General features: G+C 34.5%; 1 protein-coding gene and 1 long non-coding RNA gene across 6 annotated transcripts in view; one reads left to right on the forward strand and one right to left on the reverse strand.

Annotated features, from left to right (window-relative positions):
- The window catches only part of LOC127281907 (titin), a 97,014-nt gene that overhangs the window by 5,350 nt on the left and 65,609 nt on the right, over window positions 1–26,055 (forward strand). For 4 of the 5 annotated variants that reach the window (XR_007843107.1, XM_051305920.1, XM_051305894.1 and 1 more), the window contains exons 2-33: window positions 1,491–1,533; window positions 1,635–1,909; window positions 1,990–2,204; window positions 2,295–2,516; window positions 2,576–3,286; window positions 3,349–3,587; window positions 3,661–3,890; window positions 3,999–4,142; window positions 4,365–4,622; window positions 4,681–4,824; window positions 4,889–5,161; window positions 5,225–5,770; window positions 5,835–6,893; window positions 6,955–7,497; window positions 7,593–7,847; window positions 7,926–8,069; window positions 8,133–8,534; window positions 8,608–9,009; window positions 9,072–9,291; window positions 9,398–9,570; window positions 10,122–10,261; window positions 10,343–14,963; window positions 15,052–15,450; window positions 15,528–16,047; window positions 16,110–16,281; window positions 16,354–16,540; window positions 17,664–18,003; window positions 18,070–18,793; window positions 18,867–19,205; window positions 19,286–19,442; window positions 20,265–20,431; window positions 20,723–20,852. Coding sequence is in view for 4 of the 5 variants with exons in the window: in XM_051305920.1 (XP_051161877.1) it covers window positions 1,491–1,533; window positions 1,635–1,909; window positions 1,990–2,204; window positions 2,295–2,516; window positions 2,576–3,286; window positions 3,349–3,587; window positions 3,661–3,890; window positions 3,999–4,142; window positions 4,365–4,622; window positions 4,681–4,824; window positions 4,889–5,161; window positions 5,225–5,770; window positions 5,835–6,893; window positions 6,955–7,497; window positions 7,593–7,847; window positions 7,926–8,069; window positions 8,133–8,534; window positions 8,608–9,009; window positions 9,072–9,291; window positions 9,398–9,570; window positions 10,122–10,261; window positions 10,343–14,963; window positions 15,052–15,450; window positions 15,528–16,047; window positions 16,110–16,281; window positions 16,354–16,540; window positions 17,664–18,003; window positions 18,070–18,793; window positions 18,867–19,205; window positions 19,286–19,442; window positions 20,265–20,431; window positions 20,723–20,852 (14,394 nt within the window). In the remaining variant the exon portion in view is untranslated. Of the gene's footprint in view, window positions 1–1,490; window positions 1,534–1,634; window positions 1,910–1,989; window positions 2,205–2,294; window positions 2,517–2,575; window positions 3,287–3,348; window positions 3,588–3,660; window positions 3,891–3,998; window positions 4,143–4,364; window positions 4,623–4,680; window positions 4,825–4,888; window positions 5,162–5,224; window positions 5,771–5,834; window positions 6,894–6,954; window positions 7,498–7,592; window positions 7,848–7,925; window positions 8,070–8,132; window positions 8,535–8,607; window positions 9,010–9,071; window positions 9,292–9,397; window positions 9,571–10,121; window positions 10,262–10,342; window positions 14,964–15,051; window positions 15,451–15,527; window positions 16,048–16,109; window positions 16,282–16,353; window positions 16,541–17,663; window positions 18,004–18,069; window positions 18,794–18,866; window positions 19,206–19,285; window positions 19,443–20,264; window positions 20,432–20,722; window positions 20,853–22,617; window positions 22,988–26,055 lie in introns of those variants that run through there. The other variant, XM_051305912.1, reaches the window with a different exon arrangement.
- LOC127281990 (uncharacterized) lies at window positions 23,179–24,321 on the reverse strand. Its single transcript, XR_007843128.1, has 2 exons — window positions 24,024–24,321; window positions 23,179–23,599 (listed from the first exon to the last, which is right to left on the reverse strand). It is a non-coding gene; the product is annotated as an uncharacterized LOC127281990 (long non-coding RNA).

The raw sequence follows: 26,055 nt of genomic DNA on the forward strand, positions 1-26,055 counted from the left end.
ATAATCATCAATTTCTTCATTTGATGATCATCAATTTCTTCATTTTGATGATAAACAGTTTTCTTCAGTAAATACTGTAAATAATTTCTATAATTTTTGATGATCATCAATTTCTTTATTTGATAATCATCAATTTTTTCATTTTGATGATAAACAGTTTTCTTCAGTAAATACTGTAAATAATTTCTATAATTTTTAATGATCATCAATTTCTTTATTTAATAATCATCAATTTCTTCATTTGATGATCATAAATTTCTTCATTTTGATGATAAACAGTTTTCTTCAGTAAATACTGTAAATAATTTCTATAATTTTTAATGATCATCAATTTCTTTATTTGATAATCATCAATTTCTTCATTTGATGATCATCAAATTTTTTTTTTTTTTTTTGCTTAGTTGATAAACATTTTTTTCCATTTCACAAAAATCAGTTTCAATTTATTGATCAGCAGTTTTTTAAAATTAGATTAAATAAATGGATACACTGGCTAATAAAAATAATCAATTTCTTGTGTTGATGATAATGAATTTCTTCATTTTGATGATAATCTGTTTTCTTCAGTAAATACTGTAAATAATTTCTATTATTTTTGATGATCAACAATTTCTTTATTTGATAATCATCAATTTCTTCATTTGATGATCATCAAAAATTTTTTTTTTTTTTGCTTAGTTGATAAACATTTTTTTCCATTTCACAAAAATCAGTTTCAATTTATTGATCAGCAGTTTTTTAAAATTAGATTAAATAAATGGATACACTGGCTAATAAAAATAATCAATTTCTTGTGTTGATGATCATGAATTTCTTCATTTTAATGATAATCAGTTTTCTTCAATAAATATTGTAAATAATTTATATTATTTTTAATGATCATCAATTTCTTTATCTGATGATCATCAATCTCTTCATTTTGTAGATAATCTGTTTTTTTTTTGAATAAATATTGTAAATAATTTCTATTATTTTCGATGATCATCAATCACAAAAATCGGTAGTTTTTTTTTAAATATTAGTATTCGCTATAAAATCGTCTTTCATATCTTTATGCAACACCCACACGTGGCATTTCATCTTGTCTCTCGATCCAAATTCGTAGCCATGTTTCTTCCAGAACAACTATTTTTTGTGATTGTTTTTTTTTTATAATTCCTGTTTTTATAGATGTTTTCCAATTTAAAAATTGTTTAGACAAAAAGAAAAACAATAAATTTTATAATTGATAAATGAATTTTGTCTTCAAAAGGTAGATTTAAATTTTTAATAATTATTATTTATTTAAATATTATGAATTTAATTGTAAATAAAATAATTTATTTCTATTTAATAATAAATTAATTATTGTAATTCTAATTATAATTCAACTGAAATTCTATTCATTTTGTCATTTAAATAAATAATTAAAGAAATAGAATAAATAATTAATTTGTTTAGAATAATGAAATTAATTTTTGCAGTAGAAAATATATAAATTTATTTTACAGTACAAGGGGAGGTAGTGATGCAAACTTCGCCCACGATACCAGCGTAAGTTTCAAACCTAATTATAATAAATTTATGAACAAAAATTTCACAAATTTCTAATAAATAGTTTTTAAAAATTATAAAATTAATTGAATTAATTACAGATTTTCGGGCAGACCAGGTGATCCATCACCACCAGTTTTTCAACAGATCTTTAAGAATGCCAGGTTCGCGCAAGGTGGTAATGCCGTATTCGAAGGACGAGTTAGTGGTAATCCGAAACCCTCTGTCTCCTGGACCCATAAGGGATCACCTCTTTTGGAATCACAAAAAATTCGGATGACCTACGACAGTAAAACTGGAATTGTAAAACTTCAGATCAATCAAATTGGACCAGGAGACGAAGGAGAATACACGTGTAATGCAAAAAATCAATATGGTAAGTTTTCTTATATATATAAATAATTAATTTTATTTCATTACAATTTTTTAATAATGATGATCTATTCCAAAATTTAGGTGAAGCCATTTGTTCCGTGCATATACAACCCGAAGGTTTTGGACCTCCACCCCAACAACAATTGGGTGGATATAAAAAGGAATACTCACATTCCTTTCAATCGACTGAACAAAAATCTGGAGGCCAAAGCTTTCAGCAACGCAGCTATCAGCATTATGTTGATAATCAGAATTATACCAATGGAACAAATAACATCTCTATTGAAGACTTCAAGGTCAGTGATACTGCCGGAATTTTTAAATCCAATATTAGAGGTTTAATCCTACTTTTAGATTGATTTGATAATTCATTTTTAAAATTACAGGTTGACACCTTCGAATATAGAGTGATGAGAGAAAAGGAATTTAGAGAATCAATTACCCGACGTTATGTGGGAGAATCCGATGTTCAAATGTCACAGATTGTTGAACGAAGTTTGGGTCCCGAATCGAATCCGCAATTTACCCAAAAGCCAAGAAATTCAAAACTTGCTGAAGGATCTGATGCCGTATTCATCGCTAAAATATCCGGAAATCCAAAACCAAGGGTAAGTAATTCAATAAATATTTAACAATTTCGTTAACTAATCAATGAATTATTTTCTAGTTAACCTGGTTTAAAAATGGACAAAGGATCCGCGATTCTCAGCGAATTGAGACAAATTATTCCAATCAACAAGCGACATTGAAGATTCGTTCAGCTTGCACTGATGACACTGGACATTATTCTCTTCTAGCTGAAAATCCCAATGGTTGTGTTATGAGTTCAGCATATCTTGCCATTGAATCAAGTGATCAAGTCGATCAGGCATACCTTCCAAGTCAACAGTCAAGAGAAGTTGTTCGACAGACATCACAAGTTGAAACATTCACAACAACTCAAGATTCAAATGAATCAGGAAAAGTTCTTGCACCAAATTTCATTCGTACTTGCGCTGATCGTGATGTGACTGAAGGTAAAATGACACGATTCGAATCACGAGTTACTGGTCGTCCATATCCCGAAGTCACATGGTACATCAATGGTTATCCAGTTAATAATGATGCAACACACAAAATATTGGTCAATGAATCGGGCAATAATTCTCTAATGATAACAAATGTCAGCAGATCTGATTCTGGTATTGTAACTTGCGTTGCAAAAAATAAAGCTGGTGAAACATCATTCCAGTGTAATCTTAATGTCATTGAAAAGGAACAAGTGGTTGCGCCTAAATTTGTTGAACGCTTCACGACCACAAACGTCAAGGAAGGAGAACCCGTTGTCTTCACAGCTAGAGCAGTTGGTACCCCAACACCACGAATCTCATGGCAGAAGGTGAGATTTAATTTTTTTGGTTCAAATCAACATAAAAAAAAAAAATTAATGTATCATTTTAGGATGGCGTACCGATAGCGCCCGGCCCCGACGTGCGCATATCGACGGACGGCAGTGGAGCCTCGACTCTAGATATCCCTCGAGCAAAATTCTCTGATGCAGCATGGTATCAGTGCACAGCTCAGAATGTGGCTGGCTCCACCGCCACCCGAGCCAGACTTTTCGTCGAAACACCTAAAGGATCGATCCCTGAACCAAGACGCCTGAATTTACCTCGACCGACGAAAGTCATCGAACCTGAGTAAATAAATGTTCTCCAATTGATTTTATCATTAACAATATTGAATGAATAAATAATTTTTGTCATCTTTCAGACCCGCACCTGGCCCCGAAGTGATTTACTTAAAACATGTGGAACGCGCCAAACCATATTTACCCCCATCGGAAGAAGATAGAATTTATCCGCCTCCCCGATTTATTATACCATTGCGTGATGTTCATCAAATTGAAGGGGGACGAATTCACTTCGAGGCCAGAATCGAACCGGTGGGCGATCCAACCATGAGGGTGGAGTGGTACGTCAATGGCAGAGCTTTAGTCGCAAGTAAGTTGATTGATCAGCAGTTTTTTGGTATCTGATCAGCGAAGCTGAATACTGATACTGTTTTTTTCGATACCGAAAGGAACCTTTTTAAAGATAGTATTTTTACAGGCTCACGAGCGACTTTCATTTTCCAATTTGGATTCATTGCCATGGACCTAATCTCCATTGGACAACAAGACAGCGGCGAATACCTTTGTCGTGTTGTCAGCTCCACTGGAGTCGCTGAATCTCGTGCCACCCTCAACGTAACACGTTAGTATTTTATGGAATTATTTAGCCTTACTTTGCCTAAAGTAGCCTCTGAAGAATCTTCACGGTGTGCCAGAAGAAGGAAAGTAATATAATGACAGGTTCATTACCTCCTGCCGCCGTCAGATGGCAGAAGCATGCAGGGAGCACAAACTCGCAATTAGATTACTTTTCTGCTTTTCGTTTTGCAATCGTGTTTTTAATAATAATTTTTCTCATCATTAGCACGCGCCACTATTGAACAAACGAGTCAACATCCCGACAGTCTTCGTTATATTCAACAACTCGAAGATTACAGCAAGTACCAAAGACAGGAGAGCATTGAAGAGTCCTCTTCACAGCGACCAGTTTTCATCCGACCACTCCAGGATCTCGGTGAACTTCAGGAGGGACGCAATGCTCATTTTGAAGCACAGCTAACTCCTGTAAGTGATCCAACGATGAAAGTGGAGTGGTACAAGGATGGAAGAGCCATCACAGCCAGTAAGTTTTGCTTTGAATTCTCAAACAGTACAGAAGAAATAATTTTCAATTTCTCTAGGTTCTAGAATCACAACCATCTTCAATTTCGGTTACGTCTCGCTAAATATATTGCACCTACGAGCTGAAGATGCTGGTTCTTATACAGTTCGAGCTGTGAATCGCATGGGAGAGGCCATTAGCTCTGCGACTCTTCGTGTCTTTGGTAAGAATTTTTGTTGGAATTAAATTTTATAATTTTCTAATCATAAATTATTCTAATTTTTTAGCACGTACGAATGTGACAGCTGATTTAGGAATACCTGAGCAGCAAAAATATATCGAAGCTGCCGAGGAGTTGGAGGCTTATCAACATGCCATGCAACAAAAATATGTTCAACAACAACCTGAACCAACAAGCCCACCGGAATTTAAGACTCCTATTAAGGATCAAAACAATATTCGAGAAGGAGGTTTTGCTCATTTCGAAGCAAGACTCGAGCCAGTTGGAGACTCGGACCTACGAGTTGAATGGCTCAAAGATGGACGTCCCGTTGAAGCTAGTATGTTCATCAATTATTTTCTCAATTATTTTTTCAAGGTTCTAAAATCATCAATATTTTTAGGTTCACGGATAACAACTTTCTTCAATTTTGGATATGTTGCGCTTACTATAAAATCGGTGACGATTTACGATGTGGGAGTTTATACGTGTCGTGCCTATAACAGAGTTGGCGAAGCACATACCACAGCACAATTGAGTGTCATCAGCAAAAATGACATTATCTATGATAGTCAACATCCAATGGGATTACAAAAAATTCAAAGCCTAGAAGATTCTAGTCGTTATACACGTCGAGTACAGGAAGAAACTCAAATATCACAAGCACCACGTTTCCTGGGACCACTCAAGGGAACGAATAAAATTGTAGAGGGTCAAAGAGCCCATTTTGAAGCTCGTGTTGAGCCACAAAGTGATCTTACTATGAAAATCGAATGGTATCACAATGGAAAACCAATCACCGCCGCCAATAGAATCCAAACTTATCATGATTTTGGTTATGTTGCAATTGACATTCTTCAGGTGCGTTCTGAAGATGCAGGAACTTATACAGTTGTTGCGAGAAATGCATTAGGAGAAGCTCAATTATCAGCCACAATGGTTGTTGAAAGTAAGTATAAATATTAATTTAATTGCTAGAATTAAGAATTACCAATTTTAATTTTTTTCTACAGCCCGTTCGAATATCGATACAAGCAGTATGCATCATGGAGCATATGAGAAGACACAGAAATTTGAGGATTCTAAATTTGTTGAACCACACTATCACATTGAAGAGATATCAAAATCGAAACCAATTTTCGTGCAACCTTTGAATGATCCAAAGCCAGTTAGTGAGGGAAAGAATATTCATTTGGAATGTCGTTTGGAACCAATGGGTGATCCAACAATGAGAGTTGAATGGTTCCAAAATGGAAGACCCGTCACAGTTGGTTCAAGATTCAGAACTTATTATGATTTTGGCTTTGTTGCACTTGATATTATTCATGTGAGTGTTTTGGATTCTGGTGAATATACGGTTCGTGCGACAAATCATCTTGGCACTGCTCATACATCGGCTTGCGTTCGTGTCATTGGAAAATCGGACATTCTCACTGATTCACAAAATGAACATTCACTCGAGCAAATACAAATGCTTGAAGATTCATCGAAATATAGAAGAACACAGCACGAAGATGTGACTGTAATGCAACCACCACAATTCACAAGAGCATTACACAATATTGAAACTGTTGAGCTGACCAATGTTCATCTAGAGTGTCGTTTACAACCTGTTGGTGATGCAACCATGAGAGTCGATTGGTTCGTTAATGGACGACCAGTTACAACTGGTCATCGTTTTAGACCATCCTATGAGTTTGATTATGTTGCCCTCGACATCCTTGGTGTTTATCCAGAAGATTCTGGTGTCTACACTTGCCAGGCAAGTAATCAACTTGGTGAAACAGTAACTTCCTGTTCAGTTCGTGTTCATGCCAAAAAAGATCTTCTCCTCGAGTCTCAACATCCAGAAGGACTCGAGAGAATTCAATATTTAGAAGATGCTTCCAGATACAAGAGAAACGAACTTGTCGACGAGGTCGTCAATGTTAAACCCAAATTTATCACCAAGCCAAAGAATCAAGAAAATCTTAGGGAAGGACAACATGCTCATTTTGAATGTAAACTGGAACCTGTCACCGATTCCAATCTAAAAGTAGAGTGGTTCAAAAATGGTCGTCCAGTCACTATAGGTAATTATTTAATTTATAGAAATTGAAGAACAAAGAAATTATATTCTTCCTTTTTTTTTAGGACACCGTTTCCGTCCCATTCATGACTTTGGCTATGTCGCTTTGGATGTGATTGATCTGATTGCCGAGGATAGTGGAACCTACACCTGCCGTGCTGTCAATCTTATTGGAAGTGATGAAGTTAATTGCGTTCTCAGTTGTAGATCAACAGCACAAATTTTGACTGACACCCAAAATGAAATGGGTTTGGAGCAAATTCATTATTTGGAGGATAGATCAAAATATCATCGCAGAGAAGATGTTGAGGAAACAACAACTCAAGCTCCAATCTTTACAACTTCTTTGAATGACGTTGAAATCAAAGAAGGCCAACGAGCTCACTTTGAATGTCGATTGATTCCTGTTTCTGATGCTACCATGAAAGTGGAATGGTTACATAATAATACTCCAGTTAAGGCTGGTTCCCGATTTATTGAGACAAATAGTTTTGGATTTGTTGCTCTTGACATTATGTATGCCTATCCGGAAGATGCTGGAACATATACATGTCGTGCTAGGAACGCAATTGGTGAAGCTATGACATCGGCAACTGCAAATGTACACTGTAAGTTCAACTAATTCTTTTGATCAAAGATCAAAATTTGAGAAAATCTTTGAACCCCTTAGATTCTATAAAACTAATTCCGATTATCTTTGTAGCTAAAAAATCAATTTACATGGAATCCCAAAACGAGAACGCTCTCCAACGATTGCGCCATTTGGAAGATACTTCCCGGTACCAACGAAAGGCAGTGCAGGAAGAAATTATTTCTCAGGCTCCAATATTTACGATGCCTATAAAGGATTTAAGAGTTGCTGAAAATCAAGCTGCTCATTTCGAAGCTCGTGTCATTCCGGTTGGTGATTCTAAACTCAAAGTGGAATGGTTACGTAATGGAGTTCCAATATTAGCTTGTAAGTTACAAATCAGAAAGTTTTCACCAATTTATGATTGACTTTTTATTGATCATCTGCTTGATCCTTTTTTTTTAGCCAATCGAATAACAACAATGCACGACTTTGGATACGTTGCTCTAAACATGAAGTATGTAACTCCGGAAGATGCTGGTACTTACACTTGTCGTGCTATCAATGATCTTGGAGAAGCTGTAACATCAGCAACAATGTTTGTTCAATGTAAGTATTTTTTTTTATCAAAGTATGATTCCATTGATCTTGAAACAAAAATTTTATCAACAGCTAAAGCAGCTCTACAATTTGAATCCCAACATGAAGGAAGTTTATCGAAACTTCAAGCCTTGGAAGATAATAGCAAATATCAGCGTCGTGAAGAAGAGGAGGTTGTCGTTAAGGAAAAACCAACATTTACTGTACAATTGAATGGACCTAAGAATCTTGTTGAGGGTCAAAGTGCGCATTACGAGTGTCGAATTGAACCTTATCCTGATTCAAACATGAAGGTCGAATGGTTCCATAATGGAAAACCTCTTTCCACTGGACACAGATATCGAACAGCTTGTGATTTTGGTTTTGCTGCTTTAGATGTTCTCACTGTCTATGCTGAAGATTCTGGTACATACACTTGTAAAGCAACAAACAAATTGGGCACGGCTTCCAGTTCCATTAATCTTGATGTCAAGTGTAAGTAAAAATGATCATTTTTTAAAAGAACGATTTTTTAATTCATTTTTGTATTATTTGTTGAAATAATTAGCTAAAGCTTCCATCATCCGAGAAACTCAACACGAAGGAGCACTCAAGAAAATCCAGTATTTGGAGGATGATTCCCGATATAAAAAAGTTGATCAAGAAGATGTGGTGGTTGCGGAGAAACCCAAATTTGGAAGACCTTTGAAGAATATTGAACATCTTTCAGAAGGCAAGAGCGCCCATTTGGAAGCAACTTTGACACCAGTCAATGATCCAACAATGATTGTTGAATGGTTCAGAGATGGTAGACCAATTCCTCAGGGTCATAAATTCAAAACTACATACGATTTTGGTTTTGTTGCTCTTGATATTCTTTATGCTTATCCAGAAGATTCTGGTACCTATATGTGTAAAGCAAGAAATGCTGCAGGCGAAGCTGTTACAACATGTGTTATTTCTGTTGATTGTAAGTATTGTATTGATGTCGCATTATTTATCAAGAGAATTAAATGTAAACTTTTTCAACAGCAAAACAAGGTTTGTGCCTTGACACTTTGGATGCTCAGAGACTCGAAAAGATCCGTGAATTGGAAACTGTTGAAGTGAAACAGGAAGTTGAGAAGGAAATTGTTCATCAGAAGCCAGTGTTCTTAACTCCTTTGAATAATCTTGATCTTAGGGAAAGTGAACATGCTCATCTGGAATGCCGAGTTGAACCAATCAACGATGCAAATTTGAAGATTGAATGGTAGCTATCATAAAATCTTTTGATCTTGTCAGATTGTATAATCGGATCAGATATCAGTTATCCAATTGAATCAAATCATCTAATCACATCTGAATTTAATTTCCAGGTTTGTCAATGGTGTGGCAGTAAAAACAGGACATCGATATCGTACAACTCACGACTTTGGTTACGTGGCTCTGGATATTCTTTATGCATACGCTGAAGATTCTGGAACATACATGTGCAAGGCTACGAATCTTGCCGGCGAAGCTGTTAATACTTGCACTATTAAAGTAGGATGTAAGTTGATTTTGTTTAAATTTTTAATTTTTTCATCATCTTTAAGCAAAATTTTCATCGAACCCTATCCATTTGAGTTTTGGTTTTCCAATTGATTTATAAAAGATTGAAAATCCAAAAAAACTTATGATGACAGACTGGTGCAATTGTCAGCGTGCCCCAAATGCCGAAAGAGAATTTCCCTATATTGCGAAACGTGAGGATCGTTTCGCGGAAATTATTGTTAAATACCACGCAAGGGAAACAATAATGATCTTACATACTGAAATGCATTGTCAATCAGCATAATTTTAAAAGTGGATGTGGCTCAATTCATGTAGTATTCACGTATTGACAAATAAAGAAGATTTTCAATTCCCAGTCTTTTTTATCAATCACTGCGCGCCATCACCTTTTGATTATATTTTCTTGGATCAAAATATTTATCTACTTCAAAAAAATGGTACCAAACATCCAAATCTATACTTGACTGTGTCCCTTGTTAATTACCATCATCATTAGGAATGGAAAAAAAATTGCAAATGTTGATGAAATAATTTTTATTTCTCTAGCTCGTCATGGAATTCTCATGGATACACAACATCCTGATGGTCTTGAGAAGATTCGGGAATTAGAGGCTCAAGGTCATCCAGCTCGATTGGAAGTGGATGAACCGCCTGTGACTCCTCCACGATTCGTCACTCAACTCAGGGTATTAATACTGTTTGAATTTTTATTTTTTTTGATCCTCTGATGATTCTCATATATTTTTGATTCTACATCTGATTTTCAGGGTACAACTGAAATTTACGAAGGACAAACGGCTCACTTTGAATGTCAAGTGGAACCGCTTCACGATGCAAACTTGAGAATTGAATTCTTCCACAATGGAAAACCTCTTCCATCAGCATCACGATTCCATGTTACATTTGATTTTGGTTACGTGGCTCTTGATATTGGTCACGCTGTTCCTGAAGACGCAGGACAATATTCTGTGCGAGCTATCAATAATCTTGGACAATGCGTTTCGTCAATTGAACTCAAGGTGATTCCACGAGAAAATATTATTCTTGATTCACAACGACCTGAAGGATTGGACAAAATTCGCGAATTGGAATCTCAACAGCCTTGGAAGAGACCTGATGTTTCGGAACCGCAAACAAGACAACGTCCAGTATTTACGCAACCGTTGCAAAATATTGACGCAATTCCAGAAGGTCAAACTGCCCACTTTGAATGTCGTCTGATCCCAGTTGGTGATCCAACACTCAAGGTCGAATGGTTTAGAAATGAAACTCCTCTTGAGACCAGCTCTAGGATTTCCAAGGTTCATGATTTTGGATTTGTATCTTTGGATATTTCTCATGTTCGTGAGAATGATGAGGGAGTGTACATGTGTCGCGCTTCAAATGCTCTAGGAGAAGCTGTGACAACTGCCTCTATGAGAATTCAAACTAAATCCAATATACAAATGGAGAGTCATCATCCAGAGGCTCAGCAGAAGATTGCACAATTGGAAGCTGACAAAGGACCAAGTCGTCCAGAAGAACAAGAAAAGAAGTTTGACAAACCAATATTTACTCAATTGTTGACTGGACCAACGGAATTGTGGGAAGGTCAAATTGCTCATTATGAATGCCGAGTTGTTCCTGTAGGTGATGCTAGTCTACGATTTGAATGGTACGTCAATGGTGTTGAACTCAAAATGGGATCACGTTTCCATGTGAGTCACGATTTTGGATTCATTACTTTGAACATCATGAAGGTCATTCCCGAAGATTCAGGTGTTTATTCCTGCAAAGCAATCAATAAAGCAGGTGAGGCAGTTTCTTCCATTTCACTAAAAGTCAAGGCTCGTTCTGCTATTTCTGGTGAATCCATACAACCAGACGCATGGCAAAAGATCCAATTAAAGGAAGCTGAAATGAATAAAGTTCCTGAAATGTTTGTTGACACTACTCCTCAGCAAGCACCTGTTTTCACCACTCATCTCAAAAGTTACGATAAATTACAAGAAGGTCAACATGTTTATTTGGAGGCTCAAGTTGAGCCAAGAGCAGATCCTAATTTAAGAACCGAATGGTTCAAGAATGGAGTTGCACTTCAAACTGGAACGAGATTAAGAAGCACGTTTGATTTTGGTCTTGTTACACTATCAATCAACAGTCTTAGACCCGATGATTCAGCAATTTATACCTGCAAAGCTGTTAATTTACTTGGTGAAGCTGTTTCCACTTGTAGCTTAAAGATTGGTGACAAACACTGGCTGATGGGAGATACTTTACATCCTGATGCTCTTCCAAAGATTGATGCATTAGAACAACCGCAGGTGACAACCAAAGCAGAAATTGAGCCAACTTATGAAGAACCAGTATTCATCTCTCATCTTAACAATGTTGAATGCATTGAAGGTGAAAATGTTCACTTTGAATGTAACGTAGAACCTTCCAAGGATCCCACCATGAAAATCGAATGGTTCTTAAATGGTAAACCTTTACCAACTGGTGCTAGATACAAATCAACCTACGACTTTGGATATGTAGCTTTGGATCTTAATCATGCTTATGAAGAGGATTCTGGATTGATAACAGTAAAAGCTACCAATTCTAAAGGATCAGCACAAACAACTGGAACTCTCAAATGCACAAGCAAACAGAGTATTTACTTACAAACTCAACATCCACAAGGTGAAGCTGGCTTGGAAAAAGTTAAAGAAGTCGATGAGGCATATCTATCTAAGCAACAAAGACCAGAAGATGGTCCAGAACACGAATATCCAAAACCTGTTTGGATTGTACCACTTCAGCCGGAATTCAAACTTGGTGAATCAGAACCTCTTCATCTTGAAGGACAAGTTGAACCGAAAGATGATCCTAATCTTAAGATCGAATGGTATTTGAATGGTAAAGTATTGGAACACGGATCACGATTCAAAATGACAAGTGATTTTGGATTCGTGACCTTGGATCTGACCGATGCTTATGATCGAGATTCTGGAATTTACACATGTAAAGCATTCAATAAAGCTGGTGAAGCATTCACTTCAACGACAATTTATTGTTCAACAAAGGAAAATATAATTGAGAGATCACAACATCCAAAGGGTAAAGAAGGATTGGAAGCAATTCAAGATCTGGAAGAATCATTAAAACGAGAGGCAGCTGCTGCTCAAGAGAGTGACGAAGGTCATCCACCAGTTTTTACTTCACAATTTGAGAATTTGAGCAATCTTTCAGAAGGAGAAATAGCACACTTTGAAGCGTCTCTCACTCCAACTGGTGATCAAACAATGGTTGTTGAATGGTTTTACAATGGCAAAGCTTTGGAAGCCAGTCATAGAACGAGGACAGTTTATGCTTTTGGAATGGTTGTTCTTGAAGTTCTAGGAACAAAGATTGAAGACTCTGGAACTTATTCTTGCAAAGCTACTAATAAATGGGGTCAGGCAGAAATCAGCGTGAATCTTGAATGCGTTGACAAGTCAAAGGGACAGAAACCTAAGTTTACGACTCATATTCAATCTTTGGAGGGTCTTAAAGATGGACAATCAGCTCACTTTGAATGCACTCTAATACCTGTTGGTGATCCGAACATGAAGGTTGAATGGTTCCATAATGGTCAACCACTGCGTCATTCATCTCGTTTCAAAATGGTATCAGACTTTGGCTTTGTGGTCATGGACATTGCTGGCGTTATGTCACATGATTCCGGAGAATATGTTTGCAAAGCAAGTAACAAATTCGGTGAAGACTTTACTAAAGCAACTATTAAATGCTTTGGTAAAGGTGGTGTTTATTCGGATTCCCTTCAACCGGATTCATTAGCTCGAATTCGTGAACTCGAGAGCTATACTGGTGATCAACAAACAACTCAAACACCAGCTGTTGCTGAACCACCGAAATTCATTACCCAAATTTCTGACATCACAAAATTAGTTGAAGGCCAGTCTGCACACTTTGAGGCAAGATTGACTCCAATCACTGATCCGGATCTAAAGGTTGAGTGGTATTATAATGGAAAGAAATTACCTCATGGTCATCGTTATAGAACATTCCATGATTTTGGAATTGTTATTCTTGATATTTTGTATTGTTATGAGGAAAATTCTGGAGTTTATGAATGTAGAGCTGTAAATAAATATGGAGAGGATACAACGAAAGCAACATTGAGATGTTTGTCGAAGGCAAATCTCATTTTGGAATCGCAACTACCAAAAGGAATGGAAGGTGGTTTAGAGAAGATTCAAACATTGGAGGATTCAATGGTTCGTACGAAAGATGAAAGATCAGTTGAATCAACTGGAAAAGCTCCAATGTTCACAGTTCCATTGAGCAATCTTGATGGTCTCCGTGAGGGTGAGAGTGCTCACTTTGAAGCTCGTCTTACTCCAACTGATGATCCGAAATTGAAAGTTGAATGGTTCTGGAATGGTAAACCTCTTCGCACTGGATCTCGTTTCCGCACTTTCTGTGACTTTGGTTTCGTTATTTTGGAAATATCACCAATCTATCCGGAAGATTCTGGAGAATACAGTTGTCGAGCATCAAACGATTATGGTGAAGCTGTTACAACATGCTCAATGAAATGCACTGGTAAGAGAAACATCATCCTGGAATCACAGCTTCCAAAAGGAATGGAAGGAACAATTGATAAGATTGCCGAATTGGAAGGCCTTGGCAATGAACCAGGTCAACCAAGTCCTGATGATGACACTGGTAAACCACCGGAATTCATCACTACACCATCTGATTTGACATTATCAGAAAATTCCCTCGCTCACTTTGAATGTCGACTACAACCTGTTAACGATTCCAGTATGCGTGTTGAATGGTTCCACAATGGAAAAGCATTGTTAGCTGGTTCCAGAGTGAAGACAATTCACGACTTTGGATTTGTCATTCTAGAAGTGGCCAATTGTTATCAAAGAGATTCTGGCCTCTACACCTGTAAGGCTACCAATAAACATGGTGAAGCGACAGTTTCCTGTAAATTGCAAGTTCGTGGTCGTCAAGGAATCATTCTTGAACCACAGCTTCCAAATAATTTTAAAACTGGAACGGAGAGTATTCAGAAACTGGAGGAAACTTTACATAAAAAAGATGAAATTCTGTCTGAGGAAGAAACTCCAAATCCACCAAGATTCACGGTGGAATTAAAGGACATTGAAGTGGAAGAAGCTGGACCAAGTCACTTTGACTGTCGAGTTGAACCTTCAAATGATTCCACAATGCGCATTGATTGGTTCCATAATGGTCGTCCATTTGCCACCGGTTCACGTGTTCATCAAATCAACGATTTTGGTTTCATTTCACTGGATTTGTCTTATACTTACGCTAGAGATAGTGGAGAGTATGTTTGCAGAGCTACCAATAAATGGGGATCAGCAACCACAAAAGCGACAGTCACTTGTAAATGTAAGGATTAACTTTCTTTTTTCATTTAATGATCAGAATCTACATTTTGATGAATCCATTAATCATAAATTGTTTTTTCTTTAATCAGCCAAGAAAGCTATTGATTTCGAGTCTCAACTACCAACTGGCATGAGTGGAGAGAAACTGAAGGAATTGGAACGTGGACCAGTTACAGAAGCTCCACCACCGGAACCACCGCGACAACCACCTCGATTCATCACTCAAATTCAATCAGCAACAGTCGAGGAATCTGAATCAGTTAGATTTGAATGTCGTGTTGAACCAAAAGACGATCCCAATCTTCGTATTGAGTGGTACAGGAATGGAAAAGTCATTCCAGCTGGTCACAGATACAGAACAGCTTACGATATGGGTTTCGTTTCAATGGATGTTTTGTATGTCTATGCCGAAGATTCTGGTGAATATGTATGCAAAGCAATCAATGATCTTGGAGAAGATACAACTAGAGCTTCTGTTTCTTGCAAACGTAAGATAATTTTTCTAGAATAATCTCTTTGATCTTAATGATCTGTTTTTAATTCTCTTTTTTATTATTTCTTTTAGAACTACCAAATATCATTCTTCAGAATCAAGTACCAAAGGGAATGAAGAAATCGGAAGCCTTGATGCAAATGGAAGCAACCATCAAGAAATATACTTCTGAAGTTCATCTAACGGAGGATGATCTTTATGATGCTGATAAAAAACAACCGCCACGATTTGTCACACAAATTCAAGATCAAAAGGATCTTGTTGAGATGAATAACACTAAATTCGAATGTCAATTGGCTCCAGTTGGTGATCCAAACATGAAAGTGGAATGGTTCTTCAATGGCAAACCATTGCCACATAAAAATAGATTCACTCCAATTTATGATTTTGGTTATGTTGCGATGAATTTCGGTTGGGTTTATCCAGAAGACAGTGGCGAATATCTTTGTCGAGCAACAAATCTTTATGGAATGGATGAAACGAGAGCAGTCATAAAAACTGCTGGCAAACCTGGTATCATCTACGAATCACAATTGCCAAAGGGAATGAAGAGTATCGAAAAAATTAGAGAAATGGAAGCTGCCTGGCAAGTGTAAGTGTATTCAATTATTATTTACAATTTTTTGAACTTTTCAAATCAATTAATTATTTTAGTGTACCGGAAGAGGAGGGCGAGGAAGAAAAAGTAAAAGCTCCACCAGCATTTGTCAGCAAACCTGAACCATATGTTGTTGAAGAAGGCGATTGGTCCAGATTCTGTTGTCGTGTCACTGGTCATCCTAAACCTCGTGTCATGTGGTTGATCAACGGTCACACTGTTGTTAACGTAAGTTTTTGATTAAAATGAAAATCTTTTGTTTCGAGATGTAAAAAAAACAAATTTATTTATCCTAATCAGGGATCGCGCTATAAATTAACTTACGATGGAATGTATCATCTGGATATACCAAAAACCAGGCAGTATGATAATGGAAAGATTGAAGTAATAGCTAGAAGTTCGGTTGGTGAAGCACGAACAGAAACAACTCTTACAGTGAAGCCTCGCAGTGATGATTATCGTGGAGTTCTTAAAAACTCTCCAAGACGTAAGTTTCAGAAGGCTGTAAAAGATTTTGTAAAATCATTATCAGGATGTATATTTTATTCTGATTGGTAATCACAAAAAGGAGAAAAAAATTCATTCAATCCTAATGATTCTGATGATTAGCATAAGGATTCTTCTGATCCTAATGGAATCTGATGATCCAATAGGAAATAAAATCACCGAAATGTACATCCTGGTATTTATAAATTTTTAATCAAATCGAAAAAAAAACATTGGCACAGCACACAAGCTACCGAATTGTAAATTATTCGAATCAGTTTCTCAACATACAAAAAACGATGCGACACGTACATTCTATTCGAGCACAAAATATACTCAAAATCACTTCCACGCAACTGAATCCTAAAATGAAAAATCTAAAATAAAATCCAAAATCCTTGTTCCTTGATTTTCTCTTGAATCCCAAATCGCTAGCTTCATCCGACGCTCAATGCACTGCAGCAATTGGAATTGATGAATATCGAGAAATTGACAAAACGCTAACCTCGAGGATAAGTCGGCTTCAGGTATAGTTAAAGAAAATCATCACAGCATTATATCATTGTACACCATGTTTATTAATTGGTAATTATTCTACATTCAATATTCAGCCCCGTTTAATTAAAAAAAAAATCCTCTTTTTTTTATTCTTTATCTACTGTCTAAATAATCTCAATAATATTTTTTTTCTATCATCACTTGCTCAAATTGATTTTAGGATTAAAAATTTATTATCCTAATTTCAACTCGAATAAGTGATTCAAGCCCCATTTATTACATTGCTGGGCTGGACCATTTCAAGACAATGGAATTCAAAATATTTCTTTTTAAAAAAATATCCATTTTAAAAAATATATGGTAAGAATTCTTCGGTATCCTCTTTCCCGAAATCCTGCTTTTCCCCTCAAAAATGTATTTCTATAAAGTGATTGAAGAGCCGAATTATGTGTTTACTGTTGCATCACGAATGTTGTGTCGTAATAATCCTTGTAAGAAAAAAAAAAAAAAAATTTTACATGTAATAGAAATTTCAATACTGTCATTGAGCATGAAAAGGTTTGTTTAAATATTCCAATAAATTTGTTATCATATTTATTTTTATAACGCTAATTTATTTCCTCTAGCTTGGTACGATTATGAACTCACTCAATATCAAGCGGATCGTCAGGATACAGAACTCGAACGAGTTTTTGATGAACGTCAACAAAGTGTATCACAAGGTGTTGGAATTGCTACTGAACATTTAGCACCGAAGGTATTCAAAAAACCTGAAACTGATTGGCAAAAGTCAGTCAAAACCAAAAAGAATGAGGATTATTACACTAAGCTGATGACCCTGGAGGAGGATCAAGTTTTGAAGGAGCAAAGACTTCGTGAACAATCACATCAATTCGCTGTGCCAGGAGAGAAAATTGTCAGCAATTCAATGGCTTTAGGAATGGCGCAAAAGTATCAAGAAAATTTGTAAGTATACATTTTGTTATTAGAAAAAAAAAGAAAAAAAGATTTATTTTGATGATTTTGCTGCAGGGAAGTACAACCACAAGAGCCAATTCAAGCACCACCTTCCAAGATTGTCAAAAAACCATTTGTCACCCAAGTGGATATTGACACTGAACGTGTCAAAGGATCAGGTAAATATCCACCAGATCCATCGGAATCAACAGTTCATGGACGTGAAGTTCATGTGGCGAAACAAAAACAAACACAAAAGGAAACAAAGGGAGATCTTGAGATTACTAGAAAAATTACAGCCACCGAAACAACGGAAATGGAACACAAGGCTAAAACTCAGGAACGTGTTGTTCAAGGTCAAGTGAAACCAGCCACACCACCGGTATTTACAAAAAAAATACAACCATGCCGAGCATTTGAACAGGAACAGGCGAAATTTGAAGTTGAATTTGATGGTGATCCATTGCCAACAATAAAATGGTATCGTGAAGATTTTCCCATTACAAATTCATCTGATCTTCAAATATACACATTTAGTACAAAATCCGTGTTAATTGTTCGTCAAGTTTTTATGGAAGATTCCGGTGTATTTTCCGTTATTGCTGAAAATCGTGGTGGAAAAGCTAAATGTAGCGCTAATCTTGTTGTGGAAGAGAGAAGACGACAACCTGGTAGAGGTGGTGTTATTCCACCAAGTTTTCTCTCGACTATTCAAAGTACCAATGTCAATGGTGGTCAGTTGGCGAGATTTGATGCCAAAGTCACTGGTACTAAACCACTCGATGTCTATTGGCTAAAGGTTAGTAAATATTTTTAATTCAAAAAATTGTTGCTCTTGTTAATTTTGTATCACTTATTCCTTTTTGTTACAGAATGGAAAGAAAATTGTTGCTGATATTCGATACAAGACACTGGAAGAAGATAATACTTATACTCTATTGATTCTTGAAAGTGTACCAGAAGATACTGGAAAATATGAATGCGTAGCTCTGAATAGTGCAGGTGAAGCTCGTTGTGATGCTGAATGTACAGTTCGTGGACCACAATCACCTGCAAAAACAACAAAACCATCAACACCAGGTGCAGAGAAAGCACCAAGTGTCATGGAACCACTTAAAGATCAAACCATCAAGGAAGGAACGTCTGTTGCGTTCGCCTGTCGAATTTCTGGAAAACCAACACCTACTATTCAATGGAAGAAAGGAGACAAAGTGAGTGATCATAATATTTGCCATGTCATTGAAAAATTGAATATTATTTGCTAATTGAATTTTTTTCATTTTCTACAAAGGTTATCAAACCATCGAAATACTTCCAAATGCAGAAAGAAGTTGATCTTTGTACATTAAGAATTTCCGAGGCATTCCCTGAGGATGAGGGTGTTTATAAATGTATCGCCAAAAATCCCGCGGGAGAAGTGACGACTTCCGCTAATCTCAGGGTGCTTGGTACGTATCATTTTAATTATCACATTCCTCATTATAGAATAATTGATCAATTTTTTCTGAAAAAAATTACAAATTAAATAATTAATTTTTTGGATTTCATATAAAATAATTGTGCAAATGTTTCTGATCAATTGTTCCTGAATAAATATGAAATGATTAATCAACTGTTCTCCAGATAGCACGGAAACTTGCAGCAAGCTTGCGGCAAGTTAACCGTGCAAGCTTGTCTGAGCTAGCGAAATGTCCCACCCAGGGCAAGCTTGCCGTGAAAGCTTGCTGTAAGCTTTCCAGGAAAGGTTGCTGCAATCTTGCCATGAAAGATTGTTACAAGATTGCTGCAAGCATACTAAGAATGATTGCGGCAAGCTTGCCGTGAAAGATTGCTGTAAGCTTGCTACGTAAGGTTGCAGGAGAATTTCAACAAGCTTCTGGAAAGGTTGCTGCAAGCTTGCTGCAATTTTTGAAAAATAAATTTAAATTTAAAAAAAATATATTTGTTTTTTTTTTAATTTGAAAATCCTTGTGACGTTTATTATTATTAATTATGTCCTGTTTGACAAGCTTGCACGATGAACTTGCCGCAAGCTTGCTGCAAGTTTCCGTGCTATCTGGGTCCTAAAGAATTGCAAAATAATTGATCTGATCAATTGTTCCTGAAGAATTGTGAAATGATAAAAAATTATTAAAAATACTGATTATCTATAATTGTTGCAATAATTCATAAACTGTTGATCATTTCTTCAAACTGGTTAAATTTCCTGAAAATTTGAATCAATAATTACTGGAAAATAATTAATAAAAAAAAAATAATGTTCAATACAGCTCCTGATACTGCTGATGTTTTGCCAAAATTATCACCGCTCAAGGATCAAATTGTCCTTGAAGGTCAACCAGCTCAATTTAAAACTCAAGTGACTCCACCAAAAGTCAAGCCCACAATTCAATGGTATCGTGAAGGTGCTCTCATACCTCAATCGCCGGATTTCCAGGTGAGAATATTCACTAATTACCTCTTTCATTATCTCAACAATTTTATTATAATTAAAGAAAAAGAAAATGCTAATGAAAAAATTAAAAGCAAAAGAAATGATTAAAAGTATAATTATATAATTACATTCGCAGGAAATAATTTTTAAAAAAAAGATTGAAAATCATGATTATGATGAATCAATAATTAATCAGTATTGCTGTTATTATAATTATAATTCAAAAAGGCAAAAATTTAAAAAAAAAAATTATTTTTTGATGATTAAAACAAAATGGAATTTTTTTGATTTCAGATGATTCATGAGGGAAACAATGCAGTATTGCTGATAGCGACGACCTATGAAGAAGACACTGGTACCTTCACGTGTCGTGCAACAACTTCCGCTGGCACTGTTGAAACATCAGCCAAGCTCATCGTTAAAAGTAAGAACTGAATTTCCAATTAATTCGCTAATTCAGTCTTGAAACGTGAACAAAGAAAAAATTATTCTCCCAATATGCCGGTTCACTATTTTTTGTCAAACCGGTATAATGAACCCAGGACTCATCAAAGAGTTCTATAGACCATTTCGCTGTGGTATAAAATAATTTTTTTTTATTTTAACAAAAAAAAAAAATCGCTCGTTTTCATATTTTTAATCAGTGAAACGCGAACCGGGCAGTTTTTACTAACATATATTCATATTTAAATTTTTAATTTATCAAACAATGGCAAAAAAGTAGTTTAGTATTTTAAAAAATATCCCCGAACGTCATATTTTTATTCAACGAAGGTGGTGCTAAATGATCTCTCTCTCTTTTTTTTTCTTGCTACAATACGAAAAATGATGACATTACATTTAATTTTAGAAACCTCGTGAAATTCCAGTGAATTTTGCTTAAAGTCCCAAAAGTTGCAATGATCAGCAATAAAAGAAAAAAAGTGTGTGTTATTAATTGGGACATTTCTCGCAATAAATATTTGTCAAATAATGATGATGAAATTGAATGAAACAATGAAGGCTAAACGAGTTTCATAATAATATCGAATTAATGAAAATTGTTATATTTGTTGCGATCTTGAAGATATATTTATACTGAAGAATATAATGATTTTTCAGATATATAATAATATTATAATATATAATTATATTTTAAAGTTCATTTTTTTTTAATTTTGCAAAAAATTGCATTTGTTTAATCGCTTCTGTTTTTTTTTTCTTCTCATATACTTCATGATACTGTATAGTCACAAAATGACATTATTAAATCGTCTAACGTTTTACTAATTATTTATTATTGTACAATGGAAAGTCTAATAAAAAGTATTGCAAATATACAAGTTTAGTTTGTTATATAACGTTATTCGAATTTTTGAAAAATAGGTAATTAGAGAAACAATTATCAAAAATTTATTCCTACTTTAAAGTTTTTTTTGAAATTATTTCCAAAAAAATAGGATTCATTTTTGTAAAAAAAAGGTTGGAATTATTTTTAAATTTCTAAATAATTTTTAATAAATCTTTTTTTTTTTGCGAATTTTATTTATGGGAATAATTCTTTTAAATCAAGAAAATGTCTTATTCGAGTTAATTTATTGACACAGCAAATTTATCGCAATAAAATTGGCACAAAATTTTAAATTATTTTGCCAATTTCTGGCAAAAAAAAAAAATTTTCTGGTGAAAATAAAAAAAATTTGAATTTTCTCAAATATTTTCAGTAATCATAACTAAATTTGATAATCAATGTAGAAATAAAATTTATACAAAAATTTTAGTGCGATCAAAAAAGAGAACAGGATGCTTGACGCTGTTGTGCCGTGTGCACCACCTCAGCTAGACATCTTATGCTATTTCTGCGTACGTGACGTGTATTACATTACGGGTCTATATTTGGCGCGGTAGGGATTTCACCCAGACCATCTTTTCCTGGGATCCCTTCTTTAATGACTCTTAAATATTTTTTTCTAATTTTTCTATAGATGCATTTTCTGATTTTTCTTTTTTGTTTTGAAATAATTTTTTGACATTTTCTTGATCTAATTAAAATTTCTTATTTTTTAGAATTTTTTTTTTATTAAAAATAGCTTTTTTTTAAAAATGAAAATTTCTATTTTAAAAGTAAAGAAAAAAAAAAATTGAAGTGTGTTGGAAATGAATAATAGCGAGTGGGATAAATTTAGCGAATCCTAGAATGATTGATCTAGAGCAGGGGACAAGTGCAAGAGAGACAATTTTCACGGTCATGTCACTGAATCAACAAACCAGTCAACCACCTGACACATGAGAGAGGAATTGAATGTGTCGAAGAAAGAGTGTGCCAAGGTATCGTCACCGCCGTCTTCAGTATGAAATAAAAACAGTCTGAATCATCGTTGAAGACCTCTTTTTCTCACCTTTAACATCATCACAACGTTCTTTTGTCAACCATTGGTGAATTACGACTATCGCTATTTCAGCCAGCTAGCAAGCTACTGCATGATGATTCAGCGTGCCTGAAATATCATTTCTCTCTTCGTGTCAGCGTACTCTGGAAACTCTCTTGGGGTATTTCTGGTCATTGGGAAGCAGCTTGCCACATACAATTCGTCAGCGTTCTCTTCAAGGATTTATATCACAAAAAAATTGAAGAAAAAAAAGAAAATTATTTTTACTACAAAAAAATATCGAATAAAAATTAAACTCTTTTTTTTTGAGAATTCACAAAAGAAAATAGAATTTTTTTTAAAAAAAAAGGAATAATGGATAGAAAATAAAACACACATCAATAAATGAAATTCGATGAATTTATTTATTTTTTCAATATGGAAATTTACAAATTTTCATTAAGAAACAAATATTTACAAGAGAATTACATTTTTTTTTTGTAAAAAAAAAATTTCGAAGATTGCTTTCAGGATGTGCAGAAATTAAATACATATATGTAGAACTCGCGTGCAAGAACAAGTTTTGAAACTCGTTACGCTTGCCCTCGTAGTCAAAAACAAAGAGCGTGTAGCGTTGCAGAATGTGTGCAACTAGAAACTGGTTTGTGATAAAAAGATCTCTCTCTCTGTTTCTCACTCTCTGGAAGCCCTCAATATCTTCTCTTAGCCTTGTTTCGAGAAAATTCCATTGCGGATTAAAATTCACGAGCACTTTAAAAAAAAAAAGCTGATCAAATATTTAACACCACCTTCGTACCGGTTACTTTGAAAATAAGATCACATTTATCCTGTACAAAATCGGCCGCTTTTGAATCAGGCACAAGAATTTGGGGAGAATTACAAAAAAGACAAAAAGAAAATTAAAAAAATAGGGAGAAATTCCAGAAATAGGGAATAATATCGAAAAAGGAACAATTCTTTTGAAAAGAGAAAATAATTTCAAAAAAAAATTCGAAAGTAGTAAAAAAAAGTAATTTGAATTATTTCCGAGCTTATTAAAATAGAATCGAATAACAAATTTTATAAAAATAGAAAAATTTCAAAATCTCGAAAAATGAAATTTTTATCATTTTTTTTCAAATTGATAAAAATTACAATATAAAAAAATATAAAAAGGTGTCTGATCAAAAGCGGCCGATTGAACTGTCAAAAAAAAAAAAAAAACTTCCCGGCAAAACTATTGTTACTATAAAAATTCCTTGAAAGGCACTTTTTTTTGGTTTTTTTTTTTATAAAGAACAAAATCACCAAAAAAAAAAAAAAACACTTTGCAAAGTTCACAATGTCGCGCACAAAACAATTTGCAAACAAAAGAACAACACCCCCTTTGGAACGCAAATACACTCTTCAACCTCCAGTGGATAACTATGCTCGTGGATAGACGAAGCAAGAGGTGGAGATGAACCAAGTGATGTCACGCAAGCATAAGATCCCCACCACTTACAGTTCCCATTCTTAGGCAAGCTTCTGCATTTCGACTCATTCCTTCCAAACCATAATTTTCTTTTTGAAAATTATTATTTTTTACTTTTCAAAATTCTTTTAAATTGTGAAAAAAAATTTTCTTTTATTAATCAAAATTTTGATTCTAAAATTGATGATGAAAAATTATTATCTATTTTACTGATCTGATCATGATCAGATCATGATTTTGTAAAATAGACGATAAATCAAAATTTTGTTCTAAAATTGATGATGAAAAATTATGATCTTTTTTCCTTGAATCATGATCTGATCATGATCAGATCATGATTTTGTAAAATAGACGAGGAATCAAAATTTTGTTCTAAAATTGATGATGGAAAATTATGATCTATTTTCGTTGAATTATAATCAAATCATGATTTGATAAAAGTAAAATAGATGATGAAAATCAGTAGCAAAGTAAATGACAAATTTCCTTTTATTATAATGAAAATTTTGTTTTAAAATTGATGATGAAAAATTATGATCTATTTCCATAGAAGCATGATCATGATCTGGTAAAACAGATGATAATCAGTCATTGTATCATTTTCAACAAATTATGATCAATGATCAATGATTCAAAAAATCATGAAGAAAAGAAAAATTTGATTTTTCTGTTAAAATAAAAATTCCAATGATTTATAAATTGTTTAGATGGATTTTGATTTGATTTATGTTTTGTTGAATAGAAACAAATGTTGACATGATTTACAACACTTAGGTAAATAACTTAATCAAACGAAAGCCGCTTAACTAATGTCACTCGTCTGATGTTGATGGACAGGCATGTTGCTCTTCATGGCACAGCTATTTTTGTAATTATTTAACCCTGTGGCCTATCCCCTTTAAAAATAGCTCGACATGAAACTCAGGTCGTTGAGCGAAATTCTTATAAATTTTTTTTTTTTACTTTATGGAAATCATAACAATTAATTAATAATTAAATAATAAATATTATTTATTATTTTTATTATTATTTGTTAAATAAAATTATTATTCGCAATATATTGGCGAAGCTTCTTCCGGAAGCTTCGAAATAATTGCCAAATTATCTTGAGTAACTTCTCACTTTTAGATAATGTATAATTTGCTAAAAAAGAATATCTTATAAGCAATCGTGTCTAGTGAATTTTGTCTAGTATGAAGATAAATATTGCAGATCGTTTCTCAAAATTGGCTCAAAACCAAACTCCTTGTACTCGTTGGGAACGGGCATAAATTTTCCAAACGCAATAATTCTCTCAGCAATGTTGTACGAAAATTTATAAGTCTCTCGAACCCATTTCACATGTCTACCAAAAAGAGCGTATTAATTTATATTATTACCAGTCCCATGACGACTGGCCAAGTACCAAAAATGGTGTTTAAAGTCAAACAATTTAAAAATAATTGCGTCGTCTCATTCTTTCGATCAAGTGGGAAGAATGATTTTTTTTTTTTTTATTTTCAAAGTGACTCATGTTACAAAAAAAGAAAAAAAAATATTTATGTTGATCTAAACTTGTTGAAAATACTGTTTTTTTTATGATTCCATGTGAAAATCCTTGTCACCTAAAAATATATGATTTTTTATCTAACTTGGACGCGTGATCGAGGTTAATATTTCTAAGCAAAGATATTGTGAAATAACGAATTACGTCACTATGAAAGTCCCTTATAGTGTTGATATTTTTCTCAAGGTGATGATTTCATTAAATCTTCAGAAAATCCCTCTTATTTATTTTATGCCAAGCGCGAAATCCCAATAATGAG

The sequence above is a fragment of the Leptopilina boulardi genome, unplaced genomic scaffold (assembly GCF_019393585.1).
Source record: "Leptopilina boulardi isolate dan_hultmark-lab unplaced genomic scaffold, ZJU_Lbou_2.1 LbouV2_114, whole genome shotgun sequence".
Taxonomy (NCBI): Eukaryota; Metazoa; Arthropoda; class Insecta; order Hymenoptera; family Figitidae; genus Leptopilina; species Leptopilina boulardi.